Consider the following 20,607-nt stretch of genomic DNA (forward strand, 5'->3'; position numbering starts at 1 on the left):
AAGCTATCTATTATCCTAATTGTGCTAGCAAAACGTGCATCTGTGGCACAGGCCCATTTGATTGAGTGAACCAACCAAACATCCCTGGAAAATTCACTACAGACAGTGAATGCAGACAGCTCAGATAGGATGATGGAAGTTGTGCTTTCTTTCAGTTTTAAAACTATAGTGCCAAAAGAAGAGGAAGGGAGAAGTAAATCAGCTTATTAATTGCTTTTTATTTATGTGATATAAGAAAAATATACTTTATTCTGTAGTTATCTCCAACTTCCAACAGAGGACAGTATGCTGTATCATTGTCAAAAAAGGACTGAAGCAAGCAGAGACACAACAGAACTAAATGAAAACGGATAGGCAAAAGATGGTTATGCTGAAGTTGCTCTTCCAGGCTGACAGCTTTAGATGTTTAGCTGGTTTCCAGTTTCCCTCAAAATACACCTGCAGTTGCTGACATTTACAAATACACTATGCCTGATCAGTTACTTTGCTGGGACTATATTAAGCCTGGGATAACTCTTAGCTCAGTAGTGTTAGACTCTTTGCAAGACTACTGTCAAATCTTCTGGCTTGCACCAGGAACTTCCATTATAGACCATAATGGATGGTACGTTTTGCAGCAGTAAATACTTCAGAAGCCTTATAAACTACAGCTTTTTCTGTACTATAACACTTCTACTCAGATGAAAACAGCAGACACGAGCTCATTCCACCTGTACTCTGAGCTGGATAGATGTGAGGGACCTTCAGTTCAAAAGTCAGAGAGCTGTGCTAGCACACCACCTGCTTGCGCTCCCAAGCTCCAGTGAAAGGCTAACCGGTGTGCCCCAGCAAGACCCAGTTCTTCAGCCTGTCTGCTGCATGCTGTCCTCAAAGGAAGCATAAACTATTTTCATAAAGATTATTCAGATTGTCACAGGTTACACAACTTTTTAAACATTCAGTACTTCATCAACTGAAATTTACTACGCAAGAAATACGGTAAAATTCAAATTTTCACTTATCTCAAAAATTCTTTCAGGTCTTTAAAAATGGATTGTAAAAAGGAATCAAGACTTTTTACTATGACCTAAAGATAAATGGACTTTCATTGTTACTTTCAATTCATTTTTATTCTGCCTCTTTGGGAGCCCAGCTATGAAGGATGCTTACCAGCCAACTCTCAACAGACGAAAGGTGAAATTACAGAGCATTAGCCTGCCTAATTTAATAGCCTTCTCTTTTGCTAGAGGACTTTTTTTTAATGCTGTTCAGATAATTTGTGTAACACCTGCTGGACACTGTGGGTTTTTTGGCTGCATTTTACACGTTGCAGTCTCTTCTCCATGGACACCATGAGGTGCATGCTAAGTCAGAGGTAGACTGGTCACAACAACAGAACATTGTGAGCAGGACTTGCATTATGGAGAGCGGTATTCATCTGCTCTAACTTCCAGTCTGACCTATTAACCCCTAGGCTCGTTCTACAGTTGAGAGAAAGAACGAGACACCAGCTAGAAGGCCACAGATCTCACTATGATACAGATATTGAAAATAGCCAAGAGGAATCACCCTTTTAATCTACTTTAAAGGATGTCCACGTTATCTAGCGTGCATTTCATTTTCAGGCATCTAAATTAGGAATTGCACAGCACAGAAAATCAAGCGCCCCATTTTAAGATAAGTTGCAGAAACATATATTAGACATTACTTTATCCCATGTTGTTTGCTACACTTTTTCTAACTGATCTGTCTTATTCCTTATTCCCAGAGAACTTCCCAGACATGAACTATGTATGTATATAAAATTATATTGGTGCCAAAACATCCACTAACACAGAACTCAGGATAGGTCCTATTACATAATTAACTATCTGGGTCATGATTGTATTTTCTGTTCGGAGGTCATTGAGTACATTAGGAACCTGAACTCAACAAGGAACTGTGCTTGTTATTCTCACGTAAGTAGTTAATACATAACTAAACAGGCACATATACAGTACGAGAAGTCTCCCATCAGAGATATTATGGGACATCTCCCCTTATTTATTTGCTTGTCCACAGTGACTCTGAAACTTGACACATTAAGTTACTGATTCAGCTATTTTTGTTCTAGTCCTGTAATTTGCATAAAAAAACATAAAAGAACTACTAAATGAAGCGACATACCTGTGGGGCATATCCAGGAGGCACATAAATAGTAGGCACTGAACCATTTGGGGACATCATTGGAACCTGAGCAGGACCTAAATGGGTTACAGAAATATTCAGTACAGCACCAACTAGTAATTTGAGAAAGTTCAAAGAATATACTGAACTGCAGTCTCAGTGAAAAATATACAAGATAACATGGATAAACAAAGGCACTGAACTGTACAGATACAATTATAGCAAAGGGCACTCTCAGACATTTCAGAAACAGTCGGAAAAAAACAGAAGCTAATTTTTTTTTTTAAATCACTAGCAGGTATTTCTCCCTTCTCTGTCAGTAAGCTCACAAAAGAGCTTATGTCAAAACTTCTTAACAGGTGACAAGTCAGAAGAAGTGTCCCAAGACAAAAAGACAATAAAAGAGACTTTAAAACAGAAACAAAAACCTTGTATGTGAAACAAGTTGCTGAAATCAGATAGTATTCAGTCAAGAGTTGTAAAGAAAATGACTTACAAAATTTCTGCTCTTTACTACGGACTTACCACCTGAAGTGGTCTCAGTACCAGACGAGTGGGAGGTGGCAAACGGCACACTAACTTAACGTCCCAGGGGAAAGCCAATGTATTACAAACCAGTAATACACAGTTCTATGGTTAAGCAAAGTAAGTCTGCTCCTACTAATGAGAAAAGTTGTGATACCATGATGATCCTTGTACCATGCAAACCAGAAAGAACAGAGTTCGCAGATACTTAGATAAATCTGACACAACGGGGATGTGTTAAGGTGGCATTTGTAGATAAAGTACTGCCTGGAAAATCTGATACCTTCAAAGAGCACAGGGACACTGTCACATACACGGCTTTCAACAATCTTTCTCAAAGACTCTTAAAGAAGTAATGCTGCCTTTGGTTAAAAAAGGAAAAGGGCTTCTCATAAATAAGTAACCAGTTTGAGAACAGGAAACAAAGAAGAGAAGTGAATGCTCAGCTTTCAAAATGCCTAGAGTGACCCAAGCAGTCCCAGAGGCATACAAATATGAATCTGTTCAATGAATTAACAAAATTTCTGGAAAAGGAAATGAACAGTGAGGTGACAAATCTTTGGTATACACTCAGAGAGCTACAAAGGATCTCACAGTACTCAATGACCAGATGATAAAAAAGCAGAAGAGAAGTACAGAGTAATGCACCTGGACAAAAACAACAGAAGTATCTGTTTACAGCGATAAGCATAAGTTAGCTGCAAATAGGCAACTATGGAGTTACTACATGTATTTCTAAGGAAATACCAGCCGAGCGGGTTCAGTAGCATTTGCAGAACGAAAAAGAACATTAAAAATCATTACTCACAGAACAGAGAACAAGCAGAAAACACTATTATGCTACGCTACAAATCCACGCTGCACCTCAGTACCTTGAGTGCTATCTGCAGTGCTTGCCTCCACCTTTTCAAAAACAACACACAGGACTAGAAAAGGACAAAAAAATGAGAGAAATTTACAGTGGCTTTCCACCTGATTATCAGGAAAGATAAAAGAGACCATGATTCTTCCACCTGAATATGGTTAAAACATGAAAGGCCTAGCAAGAGAGAAATAGTAAAGGACCTATACAAAAAGCACCTACAAACTGCCCGAAAATGGGAAGACAGATCATTTCCAATTTCTCATGTGCAAGAATCAGAGATATTAAATTAAATCACCAGGTAAAAGGTTTGATATAGACAAAGGAATTCCTCATGAAATGCACAACTGAATTGTCTATCTCCTTGCTTTAAGAACACTGTGGAAACTGAAGGTTAGGTTCAGAAGCAGTTAATCAAATTCAGAGAAATAATCCATTAAGAACTGTCAAAAATATAACTACAACTTCTGGTTCAGGAAGCTAGAAACAAGAAAGTTATTTCTCTGTGCCTGCCCTCTACCTTTATGCTCTCCCCTTTAGCATTTGATACTGGCCTCTATGAGAGCGGGCACACCGGCACAGGCTTCAAGCGTGACTGCCTACAGACATCCTTAGATTCTTGTGTTTAAAATGCACAAGGCAACAACTGCTGAAGTTTAATCATTAAAGAAAAACTGAAACACACAATATAATCTGACCAGGTTCTGTGCCAAGTGCATAAGGCTGGGATTCAGACACTCCAGGCTACATTCTCCAAATTTCCAGTTTAATGTAGTGAAGCTACCAAAAGCACCAATCCAACTCTAGGTGAAGTTTTATCAACGCTTCTGAAAGGGCTTTCATAGTTCTACATTAATGCTTTACAAACTCAGTTAAGATCTGTAAATGGAAAGTACTGAGTAAATGCAAAGTACGTTATGCAAGACCAGCATACCTCATTCTGATAAGTGTGAACTTGACAGAAAAATAAAGATAACTACGTCTGAATGCCAAGAGCAGGGAAAAGGAACAAAAAGCATTCTTTAAAAAAGTAGTCTGTAATCCACCTTGATTACACATACTACAGGGACTTCTTCAGAACAAGATACAGAAATTCTGAAATGTATTACCTAAAAAGAATCACAGCTTTATGCCTGACGAAGTGTTAACCCACAACTGGGGGAGGAGGGGGGAAAGAGACTTTTTAGAACAAGGCCTTAATTGAAAGATTAACTGAACTGTGCGACAGCAAAGAATATAAGGACTACAGTAAGCTACAAATTGAGAACCGAACGTTCTTCAGGTCTTTTTGCTCAACTGAAATTCAAGAATGCTCCAGTGAAAGTTTCTCCTGAGTATGAAGTGCTAAAAAGAGAGTGAAGTGAAAAGCAGCAACAGAGAAGCTGAAAAAGTGCTTCAGAGCAGCTTACAATAAATTCAAAAAGGTCAACAGTAATTGAAGTATATTTATTATAAGTTGCCATTCAACCAAATAATGGTTTAAATTCTTACATAACAGGGTGGATTTTACACAGCTTGTATCTTGTATTGCTTACTTGTAGTTTGTCCATAGTGAATACAAAACACTGACACTTTTACTAAACTCACAATTTTGAACTATTTAACTTTCAGGTAAACTGAGAATTAAGATCCAGTTACTTCAACTTTCTACAGCAAACTCAGTGTCCTTAGGGGATGAAGGAACTCTAACATGATCAGCCCATTGCTTTGTGAACTGGCAGGTATTTCGGCGTTTGGCTTTTTTGTTTTGTTTTGCTTTAAATGTCTAAAGAAAATGGTTTAACAATCTTTTCAAAGCTCACTTATTTTGTGCTTTAATCTCGCTAACAAGCAAACAAAAAAAGTAGTTATCTCCAATCCAGTACAAAGGTTGATCCACAAAGCCATTTTCAGTATACCCGTAATCTAGCAGTATACGCAAAATAAAGCCATAAAGGCAATGTATGACCCTGAAAAAATATTGCAGTGTTAGAATAGAATCAAATTAGTAGTTGGAAAACTTTCATCCCATCTTTAGTACTTTAAAGTTCCAGAATTAATGAAAATATATTTTTAATATTCAAGAGGTAAGAGCGAACTCTAATTTACTTCTGATTAGATTTCCAAGTGGCTGTGGAATGAAGTTATATTGCAGAGGATCATTCAAGAAAACAGAAAGCATGGAAAAAAAGTTGTCAGACTTTATATATTTTAATAAAGGGTCTTTACAGTGAAATTACTGATTTCTTGACAGAAAGCATATTACTACCTGTAAAAATTAAATAAAAAGCTTTCCTGTATCTAAAGATAAAATGCTAATACACTATAAAAACAGATTTTTTTTTTCCCATTTATAAACAACTGACGTGAAGATCTTGGCTCTACTTCAGAGAAATACACCGCTACAGGAAGCTGCATGCTTTTAGGCCTCGGCTAGACTGGTGCATGACAAAGCGATGTGTTTTACCATGAGGTAAGACTGATCATAAAGTACCAGCAAACAGCAGCATCAGGAATTCATGTTAGAATCATAGAACAGTAAGGGTTGGAAGGGACCTTAAAGATCATCTGGTTCCAACCCCCCTGCCATGGGCAGGGACACCTGCCACCAGACCAGGTTGCTCAGAGCTTCATCCAACCTGGCCTTGAACACTGCCAGGGAGGGGGCATCCACAGCTTCTCTGGGCAGCCTGTGCCAGCGCCTCACCACCCTCATGGTGAAGAATTTCTTCCTAGTGTCTAATCTAAATCTGCCCTCTTTTAGTTTACATCCATTCCCCCTTGTGCTATCACAACACACCCTTGTGAAAAGTCCCTCTCCATCCTTCCTGTAGGCCCCCTTCAGGTACTGGAAGGCTGCTATAAGGTCACCCCGGAGCCTTCTCTTCTCCAGGCTGAACAGCCCCAACTCTCTCAGCCTGTCCTCGTAGGAGCGGTGCTCCAGCCCTCGGATCATCTTCGTGGCCCTCCTCTGGACCCGCTCCAACACATAAGCAAACATTTGATTTTTTATATTACAGATAAATGGAATTGACTTAATCCAAACCACTACGTTAGGAACGTTGATGACTTGACCATTGTAAGAGGTCTTGAATCTTTTATTTACTTACTTCTAGATATTCAAGTTCTCTTACATAAGAAGTGGAAAAGAAGTATTGTGGGGGACAAACCAAACACATAGCTGTGTTTTACACTTTATTCTTGAAAAACGTCTCAAACACAGTAAAGGTTTATTTAACTCAATTGCACCCAAGAAATGGATGTTCCACCACTTTCCGTTTATTATTGTCCTGAAATTTGCTATTTCACTACTATCAAAGACTTGTAAAGTCTCCATGCAAACATTTTGTCTTAAGCTTTAAAAAACAAGAAGGTGCCCATCAAAGATCACATACAACGTGTGAAACAGGAACCACATAAAAAACCCCAGCAACGGGAGGAGTATCGCCCCCCAGCACCAGCAGGTGAAGTTCCCCAACACGCCAACCCGAGCAGACTGCGAACACCTCGTCACTGCTCCCTGCAGCCACCACAGAACGTGCAGCGAAATAGACAGCGCTGCACAGCCGTGACAAGCGCAGCCACTCCTGAAAACACGGGGACACCGCCTGCCTCACAGACCGCCGGTTTCTCTTTATTTTAACCGCTAACCCTCGCCGCGCTCCACGCCGAGCCCGAAGGCGCCCGGTAGCGGCCCCGTCGCTGACTCCCCGGCAGGCCCGGCCCTGCTCGCCGCCGCCCGAGCCCGTGCTCTTCCGGGGCAGCGACCGCCCACAGCCCCGCTCTGACAAAACCCGGGCTCGCCGCGGCCTCCCGGGCCCGGCCCGCCGCCCCCTCGGCCGCCCGCCCTTCGCCCGGAGCGGGATTCCCCACGCCGGTTTTGCTGCCATCCGCCGCGCCCTGCTTTCGTGCTCCGCCGCGGCGGCCGAGCCGGGCAGCCGGCAGACCTTACCGCTCATGTCGGGCCCGGGCCGGGGCCGGGGCCGGGCGGGCGGCTGCTCCCGGCGTGCCGCGGCGGGCGGAGCGGGGCGGGGCGGCTCGGCTCCCTCAGGTGCGCGGCTGCCCGCTCCGCCGCGCTCCGCCCCGCGGCCCGCTGCGCGCCGCTGCGCTCCGCCCTGCCCGGGCCGGGCCGGGTCCCAGGCCGGCGGGCCTGGGCCTGACGGAGCAGGCGCGGCGGTTGTGCGGGGGGCATCCTCCCCGCCGAGGAAGGGCTCTGGAGCCGCTAGGGCTCTGGAGCCGTTGCTCCAGATTTTACTGTAGCCTGCCGATGGCCGTTGGCTGGCGCCATCCACGTTCTTCAGCGGCAAGGCTTTACGTTAATTAGCACGGTTAAGTTACAAAGGATTACTTGGGCCCAGTCCTTCCCCGGGGTTCGCCTTTAGATGAACTGCTCATCAGTTTACACCTAAGAAAGGAGGTGCGCCCACAGACCTGGCTGCAAACAACCGCTTTCTGGCGCCGTGTTTAGAAACCTGCAGTGACTTTGATGCTAATCTGTGTGGATACCGCGGCTCATGAACGCTGCTATACTTAGCATTAGTCTAATGCGAACGGCGATGAATCACTTATCCCCAGGAGGAAATGGCACCGAGGATTTACTGCAGCACATTAGGTTAACTACGGCTCTATAACCGAACACCCACACTTTGACATCACGCAGGCGATGATATGCATCACTGACGCAAGCACCGACGGGATCAAACACAAAGGCCACGGCAGCTGAAACAATGGAGTGCGCAGCTGACGTCGCAGCACGCCCCTCTAACGCTGACGGCCTGCAGTAAATCAATAGTCCCCGATGCCACAAATAGTTGCACCGCTCTGCCTTTTACATAATGGCTAAGACTTCAAAGTTTTATTTTGGGCTCCCAGCAGCTACAATTAATGACAAAAACCAGTAACAACCACCACCACCAGTTGGGTCTACACTTGCCTTGTAAGCTGTGCCCGGAAACATACTTCCAAATTAGTACTTTAGGTTAACAGGCACTAAAAAAATGGTCACAAAGCATCAGCAGCTTTACATTTACTAGATGCAATGCAATCAAGGTGAGTAGTAACAAAAAATAAAAGCACAGAACTTACTGTTAGGCCAGAGCTGGGGAAGAGGCACAAGAAGGAACTCTGAACACTGCAAGGGCACAGGCAATCAGAAGGCTTCAGCTCGCAATGCTCTCAACATATTCCTTACACTCTAAATTCATCCCGACAAAGCAATCCCTTCCCCCATCCATCTGTCTACTTTTGCCATCAAGGCTGGGGAGCGGCAGCTAAGAAAGCAGCAACATCAATTTAAATATATTAATTGGCTACAAAAATCTATCAGCAGACTGCAGGCTGGCAAACGCAAGGAAAAACTGAAGGTAAAACGTTTACATAGTTCCTTTCAAAAGCAAGGAAAAAAAGCACCAGTTTCACCCACAGAGACTTTGGAATAATGGATAAAAGCAGAAAGCTATGAAGCCTAACTATAGTATTTCTAAAGATTATACCCTAATGAGATCCTGATCTTTCCCATGAAACCATACATACGTATTCAGAAAAACAAAGAAAGGACGTGCAATCCCTTCTCATAGGCAAAGGACAGAGATGACAGGTTCCTACAGCACTTTACCATTAATACAGCTATCAGTTTTCTTTTACAATGGCCTCACAGATGTTCAAAGGGAAAAGGTGACAACGGTTGCTATGTTCAAATGTTAAATGTACATTAATTTCACCTGTTTCTAAACAACGACCACTGTGCAATTTTGTGATTAAAAAAGACTGCAAGCCCACGCCTTTGAACGATGCAAACTTCACAACACGAAGTTACACTTGGGAGATTGCAGAAGGATGATTTTAGTCTTCTGAGATACTTCAACAATAAAAAGTTTGTAGACATTTTTTCTGAAGTCATTGTGCAGCACAGTGAGCAACTCTATGCTACTTTGTTAACAAAAAGTACCAATGAATCAAAGATGTTAATGTGGAAATACGACACAGACTTTGTACTGTGCAGCCTAGATTGTTAAATTGCTCCATTTTGTTTGCTGTTTTAGTTTTAGGGTAATTATTTCATAACTATGGGGAAGAGTTATGTAAAAAAATTATTCTATCATCCTCATAGTCTTCCAATTTAAATATCAGGTGAACCATAAATCATTGCATTTCAAAGGGAGTCAAATGTGATATACCACTCTTAACACAGAGAAGCTTTGATGAAAATGTTTTTATTCTTAGCAGGAAAAATAATCTGCACTCATTCTAATCTAACTGCATTGCATATTTGCTTAGCTTTTTCCTCAAGGAGAGCCTAATTTCCTAGCACTTAGACTGAGCAGTACTGATCCACAACTTTTTCAGACTAATATTTAATATTTGTGCATACTGCTTTATCATGTTCCATTTGATTCACAACATTCAGGAAAAACTACAATTTAATCATCTAACGGTTGCTACCACCAGACTTTTTGTTTTGCTAATCAGATTTTTTTTTTTTTTTTTTTTTTGCCATATAGCACTGCAGACTGCAAAGTTAAAAAGTTAAACACTACTACTGATAGTTGATTGTGGTTAAGAAGTGAAACTCAACAGTTGGCAGTTCTTGGTGTGTAGACAGTGACTTCTACAAAAGAGCATGTTGATTCAGAGAAGAGAGATCTTGGAAGGTACAAGCATTAACTTCCCCCCCCCCCCCCAAGTTGTGCCAAAAGTGAAATTATGTAGTATAATTACTCATAAAGGCGTTTTCAGCATCATTATACGCAACTTCTTACACTAATGAGTTATTTTTTCTGTGCATACTTACCTGGCTACATTGGTTTGAAACCAGATTGCAAAATTATCTGACATGCTCTGCTGTCTCAAGAGCTGATGTTCAGAGAAGCCCCTGCCCACCTTTGTGCAAATTTCTTAATAGTCCCCCCTCAAGTTATTATAAACACACACAGAGGTGTGCGTATATATATCTACATATAGATTATGACTTGAATATGACTTACTGAACATTACTTATATGAATATGATGTATTAAGAAAATCAATAACATAAACAGCATACATATGCTGAAACAATTTTACCAAATTTTAGGGTTAGATATTTTAAAACCATGGATGAAAATACACAGAAGACCCCGTGGATATAACAAAATTCTGCTGGGGCAAATTGTAATTGAGTATTACAACACATACATTGTCAGAAACTCGACCAAGAGATTAATACAAGAAAAGGCTGCCAAGTGAAAAATCAGTGCCCAACTCAAATTTTTATTTCTGTTCAAGGCAGACCCCTCTAAAGATGTACTTACTCTGGTACGTACAGAGTCCCTAGTACCTACTAATAATATGTACTTTAATTTGAAAGCCTCCGAGTTGTTTAGGCTTCAAGCTAATTATATAAATGAATACAATGCAGATTCAGATGGTCCATTTAAAATAAAAATAAAGCAGAACAAAAATTGTTATGTTATAAGCAGCTGAAGTCCTTCTAATATCTAAAATAAATACCACATGCATCTTTCTTTAGAGGGACCAATCTGGGAGTGGTCATTCCTAACTGGAAGACACAAAACCAAGTTAGCAAGACATAAGGTGTCTCAGCTTTCCAGGAATCCCATAATTCAGGATTCTACATGAATTAGCAGAAAGAGGGAAAACTAGGTAAAACTAGAATGACACTGGCTCCACAAAAACACTTCTAGGGTGCAAAACCAGGGCTAAATCTTGTTCTTAGTAAAGGTAAAAGGTTAATGATAACTGCTGATTTAAAAAACCCTTCACATCCAAGAGCTCTGTCCCACCAAAATGTTAGGTAAATGAGTTTGCTGTTCTGGTCAGATGAAAAGGTCTTCCGTAAGAATACAAAGAAATGGAAAAAGAGTTCACTCCTATAGGACTTCCTCTCTTCACACTCACCACATACAATTATTTTTATGCCTACATTAGAGGCATTCACTTGAGTCCACCAACAAAGATTCTATCAACACTGCAGTTCCACAAACAAATGTTCAGATGTAGGTTTCTAAACTATGAAATAATTTTTGAAGTATCATTTTATCACACAGTTCTGTTTCAAATCACAAGTGAAAAAACAGTCCCTGAAGCTAACTCTTCAGAAGGTGACATTAGGGAATGTGAAATCCTTCTGTCATGACACAAACCGTACAGAACAAGCCCCAAGCAAGTTACACAATCATCACACAACAAAAATGAGACCAAAATTGAAAACATCTGATGTTACACACCTTACAGTTTGCAGTATCTAAAACAAATACTTGGCTTCAGCAGGGTGATTCACTGGCTGCCTCCGGAGGACAACTGTATGCTTCTGCACATTTATCAGGGAGCCACCTCATAGCAAATGACACAAATTGTTAAGCACAGACACTGTGTCCTCAAGTAGATATCTGGTTTAGGCCTGCTCTAGTCACTCTTCTGTCCAATTTCAGTAGAGTACATCAAGTTTTCAGAGAGTAGATTCCTACTGTCAGGAAAAGGTGGTCTTCATGTTCAGTTAGTAGGTAGGCTAAATTCTGTGCTACGCTCAAGCAGATTAACCCCACAGCTCGCTCCTGTCTAGGAATGTGCTACGAACACCAGACTACGGAATAACCTGGGTCACCTCTGCTGAAGATGGGCCACTGGAAACTGGAATGCAACACACTAAGCTCCTGTGCGTGCTAGAGACACTTAACTCCTTTAATCCAAGAGCTTCTAAATGGAAAATACAGAGCCAGCCTTTAAAACAGGAGCGAGAACCCGGGACTTCACCTAAGTCATAGAGGAATCCCCATTACATCAACAGAAAAAGGCAGATTGCCTTCCTGTGTGTGTAGTTTCCCCTCTAGCATCTAATCTTTTTTTTTTTCTGAGGTGAAGATGCCCATCTCCAAAAGACAACACAGAGAAAAGCCTAAATTCAGACCACCCCAGCGCCTCATGGCTAGGTGACTCTGCTGGAATTCGGAGCTACAAGTTCAAATTCTGTGGTACTTTGCACAGCTAAAAACCTCCCATCTCCTCAATTCTGGGTGAGTGCTTTAACCAATTTCCTGCTGCTGATACTTTTTGCATTTGGGGATAAACTTAATACAGCCTGAGTAAACAAACAGCCTTTCTTTTTGGAGAGAGAGAAAGGCAACATTTATATACTCTCTCTATGCTGTCTCTACTCCGGCATGGCATGACTTTGATGTCTGGCTTCTGGCTTTTCCCCTGAAGCCTCATGTTTGGTACAATCACAGGCATGCAGGGAATTGCATAGTCAAAACAGGAGAAGCAATGGATTCAATGCGCTTGCTAGGATTAGGTCATGATTCAGTGGGCGAGACCTGGGCAGCATTTGAGAATTCTGCAGCTAAAAGCTTCTGAAGTTTGACCTAAGGTGGAATCCAAACACCTGAACATGACCCCTTGCTATTACAGTTCATTGCACAGACATACTTTTCTCTTGTCTTTTCACCAACAAGACAAGCTTATGAATGCAGCTACAATAGGGGATACTCTGAAGACAGTGGAAATAAGTTTGACTGAAAAGCTACTGATCTTGAAAATTCTTAGTAACATTGCACATGACATGATAAATAAACACTTAGATTAAGACTTTGGATTCTGCTAATGACTTAAGGTCAACATACGGGAATTTTCATGTTCAAAAAGCTTTGCTGAAATTTGGTCCTGAATTAATTAACCCCAAATCAGGGTACATATAAAAAAGAATTGATGTTCTCAGTCAGACTTAGTAACATAGAAAGGCACCATGCTTACTACCAACACCTGCAGCCTCTTCTGTAGCGAAATGTTTCTACTATCATACAGATCACTAAAGATTTTCAACCAATTCCTGTCGCAAACCTCACATTTTACTGTGGAAATTGAGTCAAAAGTGTTTTTCAGAGTCTGGGTTAGCTAAAAAAAAATCATCACAGGCTAACTAATAAACCTTTTAAACTTGTTTTAGCATTTGAAATTAAAAATTCAGTCTTTTTGGTGTTTTATGTGACAAAGGCTCTTTGATTCCCTACAATGAACTCTTTACAGATCCCTTCAACACGGAATTATTTTCTCCAAATCTCAGGCAAGTTACCACACAGAGCAAGTAATGTAAGCTCAAACATTAAGAGCATCTATGACAAAGGTTGTTGTTGATAAAAAGCTTTCAACAATGTTAATAAATATGTATTAACAGAAAGAAAGTATCTGGTAGAGCAGTAAGCAGGGACCAGACACAAAGATAAGCCTATGCCATTGCAGTGTTCTCTTCAAATTCAGTTTGCTCTGTAACCAAATACGTTTTGTAAAGTAACACACCCGCTGCTTTGGCAGCCAAAATGAACTTGGAGCCAGAAAGAACTATGTAAGTAATCTACTTACCTGTGCCAAACAAGAGGCCAGGGATGAAACAACTAACTTGGCTCAGACATACAAAAGTTGTCATTCCAAACCAGGAGAAAGGGGAAAAGACACATGCATATGTGGAGCTCCTTACCATACATTATGTATGAATCAATATATCCCTCTACTAAGGAGCTGAGACAAGAAAATTGCTTAATAGCTAGAAAGTAAATGTGTCCTTTGTGTGGAAATCTTTTTATTGCTTCACTACTATCTCTATGCAGGAGATCTAAATTTTCTGTTGCTGGACTGTTAGGGCTCAAGGACCGAAAAAGACCTCATGAATCAAGTCCATTCACCTGCAATTGCAGCTTCATTCCTCTCCCCCATTATCATACATCAAGATCCATCATAAATGGATTCTACGTAAAAGCATCAAAACTAATCTTAAAACAGTCATTTCTTTTGCTGGTACGTCTCCCACTGGAGTGCTGTTCTAGAGCACCGCTCTCCTGTGTAGTCAGGAAGTTTCTTGTAATTAGATAAAAGTTATTCACAGCCATTTGACATTCAGCTGGGCTCTCAATCAGCTCTGGTATTAACTATAAACTTTTTTTTTTTTTTTAAATCCTTGGTGTTTACTTACCTATTCCTAACAAAACTCATTTTTAGCCAAATAAACCAAGCACTTCTACTCTCCTTTTATAAAATAGGCTCATTCTCCTGAATATTCTAATAACTCTTTTCTGCAACACCTGGAATCAGCTTCATCTTTTGCAAATGTGAATTATCACATTACAGTTGAGGTCTCATCAGAATCCTGTAAAACGCTACTGAACATCCCAAGCTGTACTAGCAACAACAATGCCCTGATGCATTTTATGATCACAGTAAAAACAGATACATTACACTTGAGATAAGTATTACCTTGTGAATCAAATAACTTGCCTGCTTCCTCCTCCTCCTCCTCAAGTTTCAGGTGAGGAGATCCCCATTTATAATTTATTAATCTCATGCATGACCTTGCATTATATATAACTGCATTTCACCCAGTTTAGGGGTACAATTCAAACAACGTTCCTTTAGACAGTTAATGCCTGTTCTTGTTGATCTTTTACTACTTCTGGAATACAGATTTCCTATGCCATTGGAGTCTGGATGATCAGCTTCGCTGAAATGCCAAGTACTTCTAGAATATCTTGATAGCTGAAAGATACCCGAGTGCATTGGTTACTGAGTGATTAAGTAGGGATATATTTATATTCCAGGCTAGCTGTGCATCATGCTTTAGCATTCAATACTTTCCTATTTCATCCACAATTTAAAACCTTTAAAAAAATAACAAGAAAGGTTCATAGAATAGTTTGGGTTGGCAGGGACCTTTAAATGTCATCTAGTCCAACCCCCTTCAATGAGCAAGGACATCTTCAACTAGACCAGGTTGCTCAGAGCCCCATCCAACCTGGCCTTGAACGCTGCCACGGATGGGGCATCTACCACCTCTCTGGACAACCCGTTCCAGTGTTTCACCACCCTCATGGTAAAAAAATTATTCCTTTTATCTAGTCTAAATTTACCCTCTTTCAGTTTAAAAGCACTACCCCTTGTCCTGTCACAACAGGCCCTGCTAAAAAGTCCCTCTCCAGCTTTCTTCAGGTACTGGAAGGCTGCTATAAAGTCTCCTTTGAGCCTTCTCTTCTCCAGGCTGAAGAACCCCAACTCTCTCAGCCTTTCCTCACAGGAGAGGTGCTCCAGCCATCAGATCATTTTTGTGGCCCTCCTCTGGACCTGTTCCAACAGCTCCATGTATTTCCTGTGCTGAGGGCTTCAGAGCTGGATGCAGGACTCCAGGTGGGGTCTCACCAGAGTAGAGCAGAGGGCAGAATCACCTCCTTGGACCTGCTGGCCACACTTCTCTTGATGCAGCCCAAGACACAGCTGGCCTTCTGGGCTGTGAGAGCACAGTCAGGTCATGTCTAGGTTTTCACCCACCAGTACCCCCAAGTCCTTCTCGGCAGGGCTGGTCTCCATCCCTTCATCCCTCAGCCTGTATTGATAGCGGGCGTTGCCCCGACCCAGGTGCAGGGCCTTGCAGTTCGTTGCACTTCATTGAACCCTGTGAGGTTCACACAGGCCCACTTCTTGAGCTTGTCCAGGTCCCCACGAATGATATCCCATCCCTCACGCGTCGACCGCACCACACAGCTTGGTGTCTTCTGCAAACTTGCTGAAGGTGCACTTGATCCCACTATGTCATTGACGAAGATATTAAACAGTACTGGTCCCAGTATGAACCGCTGAGGGATACCACTTGTCACTGATCTCTATCTGGACACTGAGCTGTTGACCACTACCCTCTGGATGCAACCATCCAGATGTGACCACGGTTACATTGACTCTGTTGAAGCTCTTTAGAGCCAGAGATAAAAAAAAACACATTCTATACTATGCTTTGAATTTTGCAGCATGGAGACAGGCAACATGCAGGTATCTGGCCTCGACTCCACTGCATACCTGCAATTCTTTACACCTGCATTCTCCAGTCCTTCTATTTACTTCCCATTGGCCTTCATATCCCCCAAAGCTATATCCTATACTGATACAACCTTACCTGACACTCAGCCTCTTTTTCTATGTGGCATGTTCCCAGGCACTTCAGACCTCTGTCCCACTCTCTGAAGCTGCACAGAAATCTTTGACTGCAAATGTACTGCTTGTCCAGACCTAGCAGCACAATGCCACCACACAAGATGATCCAGCCACACACATTTACATGCTTCTGAAAAGAACCCCAAACCCGACACCCTTGTATTTAACAGTTGTCACCAAGATGAGACTAGATGCTTTCCCATCAAAAATAATGGATCTATTTTTCAGATGAGAGGATGGGGCTCAGTAACTTGAAAAAAAAAAATGACAACACACTGAAATTCTATGAACATAAGTCACAGTTGGAAGGCTATTATGGGCAAATTGGTGCTCTGGATGGTATCTTAAAGACCCGTCAGAGGATGACCTGGGGAAAAAACCTACAGATAAAGCTGTGTGGGCATATGAATAAGATTCATAGTCTAGTATGTGTCATATCTTTGCTGGAAATAAATGCAAGGAAACTTGAGAGTGTATATAGCTGCAATTAAGAGAAAAGTTAGGGTATTTCCAAGGTACATTTTCCTCTTTTTTATGCAATCATTGTGTAAGAATTAGAAGGGTATATTAAGCTGAAATATTTACAAATACTTTATTGAAAAGGCTACATACACATCATGTCAGATTTACAACCTGCATAGAAAAGCACTGTTCTAACACACAGGCCAGAAGGCCACGGTAAAAAGTGATCAAACCACCAACAATCAATCTCAAAACCTCACGCTCGTCAGTCCTCTTGTATCCATTTGCAGTAGAAGCTGGGGAAATGAGTGGAAGTTATGCAGAGGACGGGCTAGTGTGAACCTCTTTATTCAGCATTTGCTGATATACATTTTTATTTTTCATCTCTCCTAGCAAGTGATTTTTAAAAGTCATTCACACTGGAATGTCTGGTTCCAGTTGCTCAGGCTGCCCTTGTAACTCACTAAATATTTTCACTCACTGAAGCATTGCTAAGTCACCAGCTGCTCCCCAACACTGCACTGCCAGAAGCGTCACACTAGATCAGAGGGAGTCACTATGCTATTGACCCCTTACTATCCAATTCAGAAAAAAATAATCTCTTTAAGAAAAAAAAAAAAATAGTTTAGCTTCTCAAATTCCCAAAGTCATCTTGGGCTTTAAGCACTGCAAGGATCTGACTGGAAGACAACTTTATTTGTATGTACTATCGTCTGAAAAATAAGAGTAAAAAGTCAGATGAGATTTCAGATTTAAATGAACTTAAAAGCTAGGTAAGATTAAACTTACTTTTTTAAAAAAATGGAACTGAACAACTCTGCATCTGATCACAAAATATCTCAGAATCACAGAATGGTAGGGGTTGGAAGGGACCTCAGTGGGTTATCTAGTCCAACCCCCCTGCCAAAGCAGGGTCACCTACAGCAGGCTGCACAGGACCTCATCCAGGCGGGTTTTTAGGATCTCCAGAGAATAAGACTCCGTAACTCCTCTGGGCAGCCTGTTCCACTGCTCTGTCACCCTCAGAGGGAAGAAGTTCTTACTCATGTTCAGCTGGAACTTCCTGTGCTTTAATTTGTGCCCATTGCCCCTTGTCCTGTCACTGGGCACCACTGAAAAGAGTCTGGCGCCATCCTCCTGACACCCACCCTTCAGATATTTATAAGCATTTAGAAGGTCCCCTCTCAGCCTTCTCTTCTTCAGGCTGAACAAGCCCAGCTCGCTCAGCCTTTCCTCGTAGGAGAGATGCTCCAGTCCCCTAATCATTTTCACAGCCTTCCTCTTTATATATGGAAAGCATAACAAAAAGTAAGAATAAATGCAAACTTAAGTATGTTTCATATAATTTTCTAAATCTACCTGCTACTTCAGAGTTTTACTGAGATGTCTCTTGGCTGCATAAACCATAAGAGCTAACTCTGCAAGAAAGTGGCGTCTTCCAGAGCACAACCTCTTCAAGGCTAAAGCAGCTGAACATGTGACACAGTAGCACTTCACTTAAATGCTGTCTTTCAAGAGGCTATCTTAAACACAGCTTGTGGGAAAAACAGAAAAAGAGAAAGGCTGACAACTCTCTGTCGCCACTTCTTTCTCCTTCTATCTGTCATCTTCAACTTTCATTCTGATTCTCAGAAGAGAAGGCTGCAGTATCATTAAGTTACAGCTCCTGGACCTAACAGTTCTTTCCATGCCCTCTACCTGGGAATTTGTTTCCACCTGCTTTAGTTGTCTGGTTTGGGTTTTCATTTTGTTTTTTGCAACTGGCTTGCTAAAGCTGTGTTTTAGAAGCAGGGCTTTCCCTACTTTGGGACTTTGTCTCAGCCCACGGTCCTGTTGTGGTCTTTATTCAGCACTGTCCTCCTACTTCAAATTACCTGTCCATATTTCTTAAGATTTTTCTAGGGTTGTTGCAATACTTCATAACGAGGAAGTCATGATTCTGAGGAATACTCACTACCCGACTCACAGCAACTCACTCGCATCTTATTGCAACTACAATTCCATATTAACTCCTATTAAGAATTATTAATGAAGCAATAATACAGACTATCAGTTTGGCATTCATAGTTCTCATTGTAGCTGTTGCTTCATTTGACTTGGAAGGCACATCCATTCTACCTTTGAATACAACTGTCAAAATCATCCAAGGGAAACACAATATACACGGTATTTATGAAGATGGCCCATATGTAGAGCACCAAAGGGACAGGCTAAGTGAAACTGCTGGAGAACGGGTACTGGAAAAAACAAACCGAGAACAGGCACAGGAGATAAACTATATGCTCACAGAACAGCTGATTAAGCAAAAGGGAAGGAAGGTGTAGTCAGCTTCTCTAGTAGCTCTAATACCATTAACTTGAGACCCATCTACAAGTTATTGGGTGCTGTAAAGTCTGAGGTTCCTTGGATGGTATCCTAGGGCATCTGCTCCAGACAACTGGATTTTCTGAAGGACAACTGGAAAGCCCTTTGCAGTGTGAGAAAGAGCTTCTCTTTGGCAAGAAGTAAACACGAACAGCAGTATGGGTAGCTGTATTTACTACCAGTGAATTTGGCCCTTTCGAATTTGTTTGAAACCCCACGTAATTACACTGTTTCTTAATGGCTTTAAGTGGCTGAACTTACATGCTTGTAATTGGTCTGTAACTCACATTACACAGTAGCTGTTTATATTTGTGCACAGCTAGCCTATATGTTTGTAATGACCTTGTTATCTTTCTCCTCTTCTTCTTTTCCCTCATTTTAATAATAAACTGCTTTAGATGTAAAACAGATTGCTGCATGTCTGCAAAAGGAAGAAGGGGAAGGGAAGTTATATTGCCATGATTTTAATTAAGCTGAAGAGCATTGCGATCATGTAACTCATGCAAGCTGACAAAGCCTCAGTCGTTTAACAGACAGTCAAAAAAAGACAACTATAATAATTTACTATTAATAACACACGCATAGCCATATCTATCAAGCCATGCGCTGCTGATTCATCCACTAGAAAAAAGCAAAACCAAGAACAGAATAAAAAAGTCCCTGGATTCAAAGTTGCAACATTCAGTTAGATATTACATTCTGGCAAGAAAAATGTACCCATGCAGACAACACAGCAGCCTTGCACAGGTGAAAATGGAGAAAAGGGAGACTAACCTCCTGGTCTGTTTCTGTTGCTACCTTAGCCCTCTGTCTATGCAACAACTTTCAGCACTGAATGACAAAGCAATGGAGGCAGAGCAAGGTCAGGCCCTGTAAGCTGCTGGCACCACTGTGGCAGCCTGGGCATGTGTGGGGAGCTTGCTCTGTCTTGAGGAATTCTGGAAATACTGTACATGTGGTGACAGAGGATTTAACAAAATAAGTCTTTGATGCACAAAGTTCTAGCCTTTCCATTTTTGTGAAACCCAGTGCAAAGTCAACTTGAAAACATTAAGTTTTATTTTTTTTTTAATAGAAACTCAATCACCATTTGTTTTTAAAGAATTGATCAGATAACAAAATTAAGAAGCTTCTTTCTCTATTTAATGTTACCAATCTTCATGAAACTTTATTATTTCAATCAACCAGATTGCATACAATTAAGACACACAAAATGCTACCAGCATAAATTATTCTAAATGTTAGGATATTAAGTGACAATATTAGGTAAAATCTTTTTCAGACTCCTCTGCCTGCATCTCTGATCTT

General features: G+C 41.3%; 1 protein-coding gene across 7 annotated transcripts in view; it reads right to left on the reverse strand.

Annotated features, from left to right (window-relative positions):
* FNDC3A (fibronectin type III domain containing 3A) overlaps nt 1–20,607 on the reverse strand; it is a 124,035-nt gene that overhangs the window by 51,783 nt on the left and 51,645 nt on the right. For 5 of the 7 annotated variants that reach the window (XM_075421743.1, XM_075421733.1, XM_075421723.1 and 2 more), the window contains one exon: nt 2,146–2,222. In XM_075421743.1, the coding sequence (XP_075277858.1) occupies nt 2,146–2,222 (77 nt within the window). Of the gene's footprint in view, nt 1–2,145; nt 2,223–2,670; nt 2,818–7,463; nt 7,523–20,607 lie in introns of those variants that run through there. The other 2 variants (XM_075421762.1, XM_075421772.1) reach the window with 2 other exon arrangements.

This window comes from Opisthocomus hoazin, chromosome 1, assembly GCF_030867145.1.
Source record: "Opisthocomus hoazin isolate bOpiHoa1 chromosome 1, bOpiHoa1.hap1, whole genome shotgun sequence".
Lineage (NCBI taxonomy): Eukaryota > Metazoa > Chordata > Aves > Opisthocomiformes > Opisthocomidae > Opisthocomus > Opisthocomus hoazin.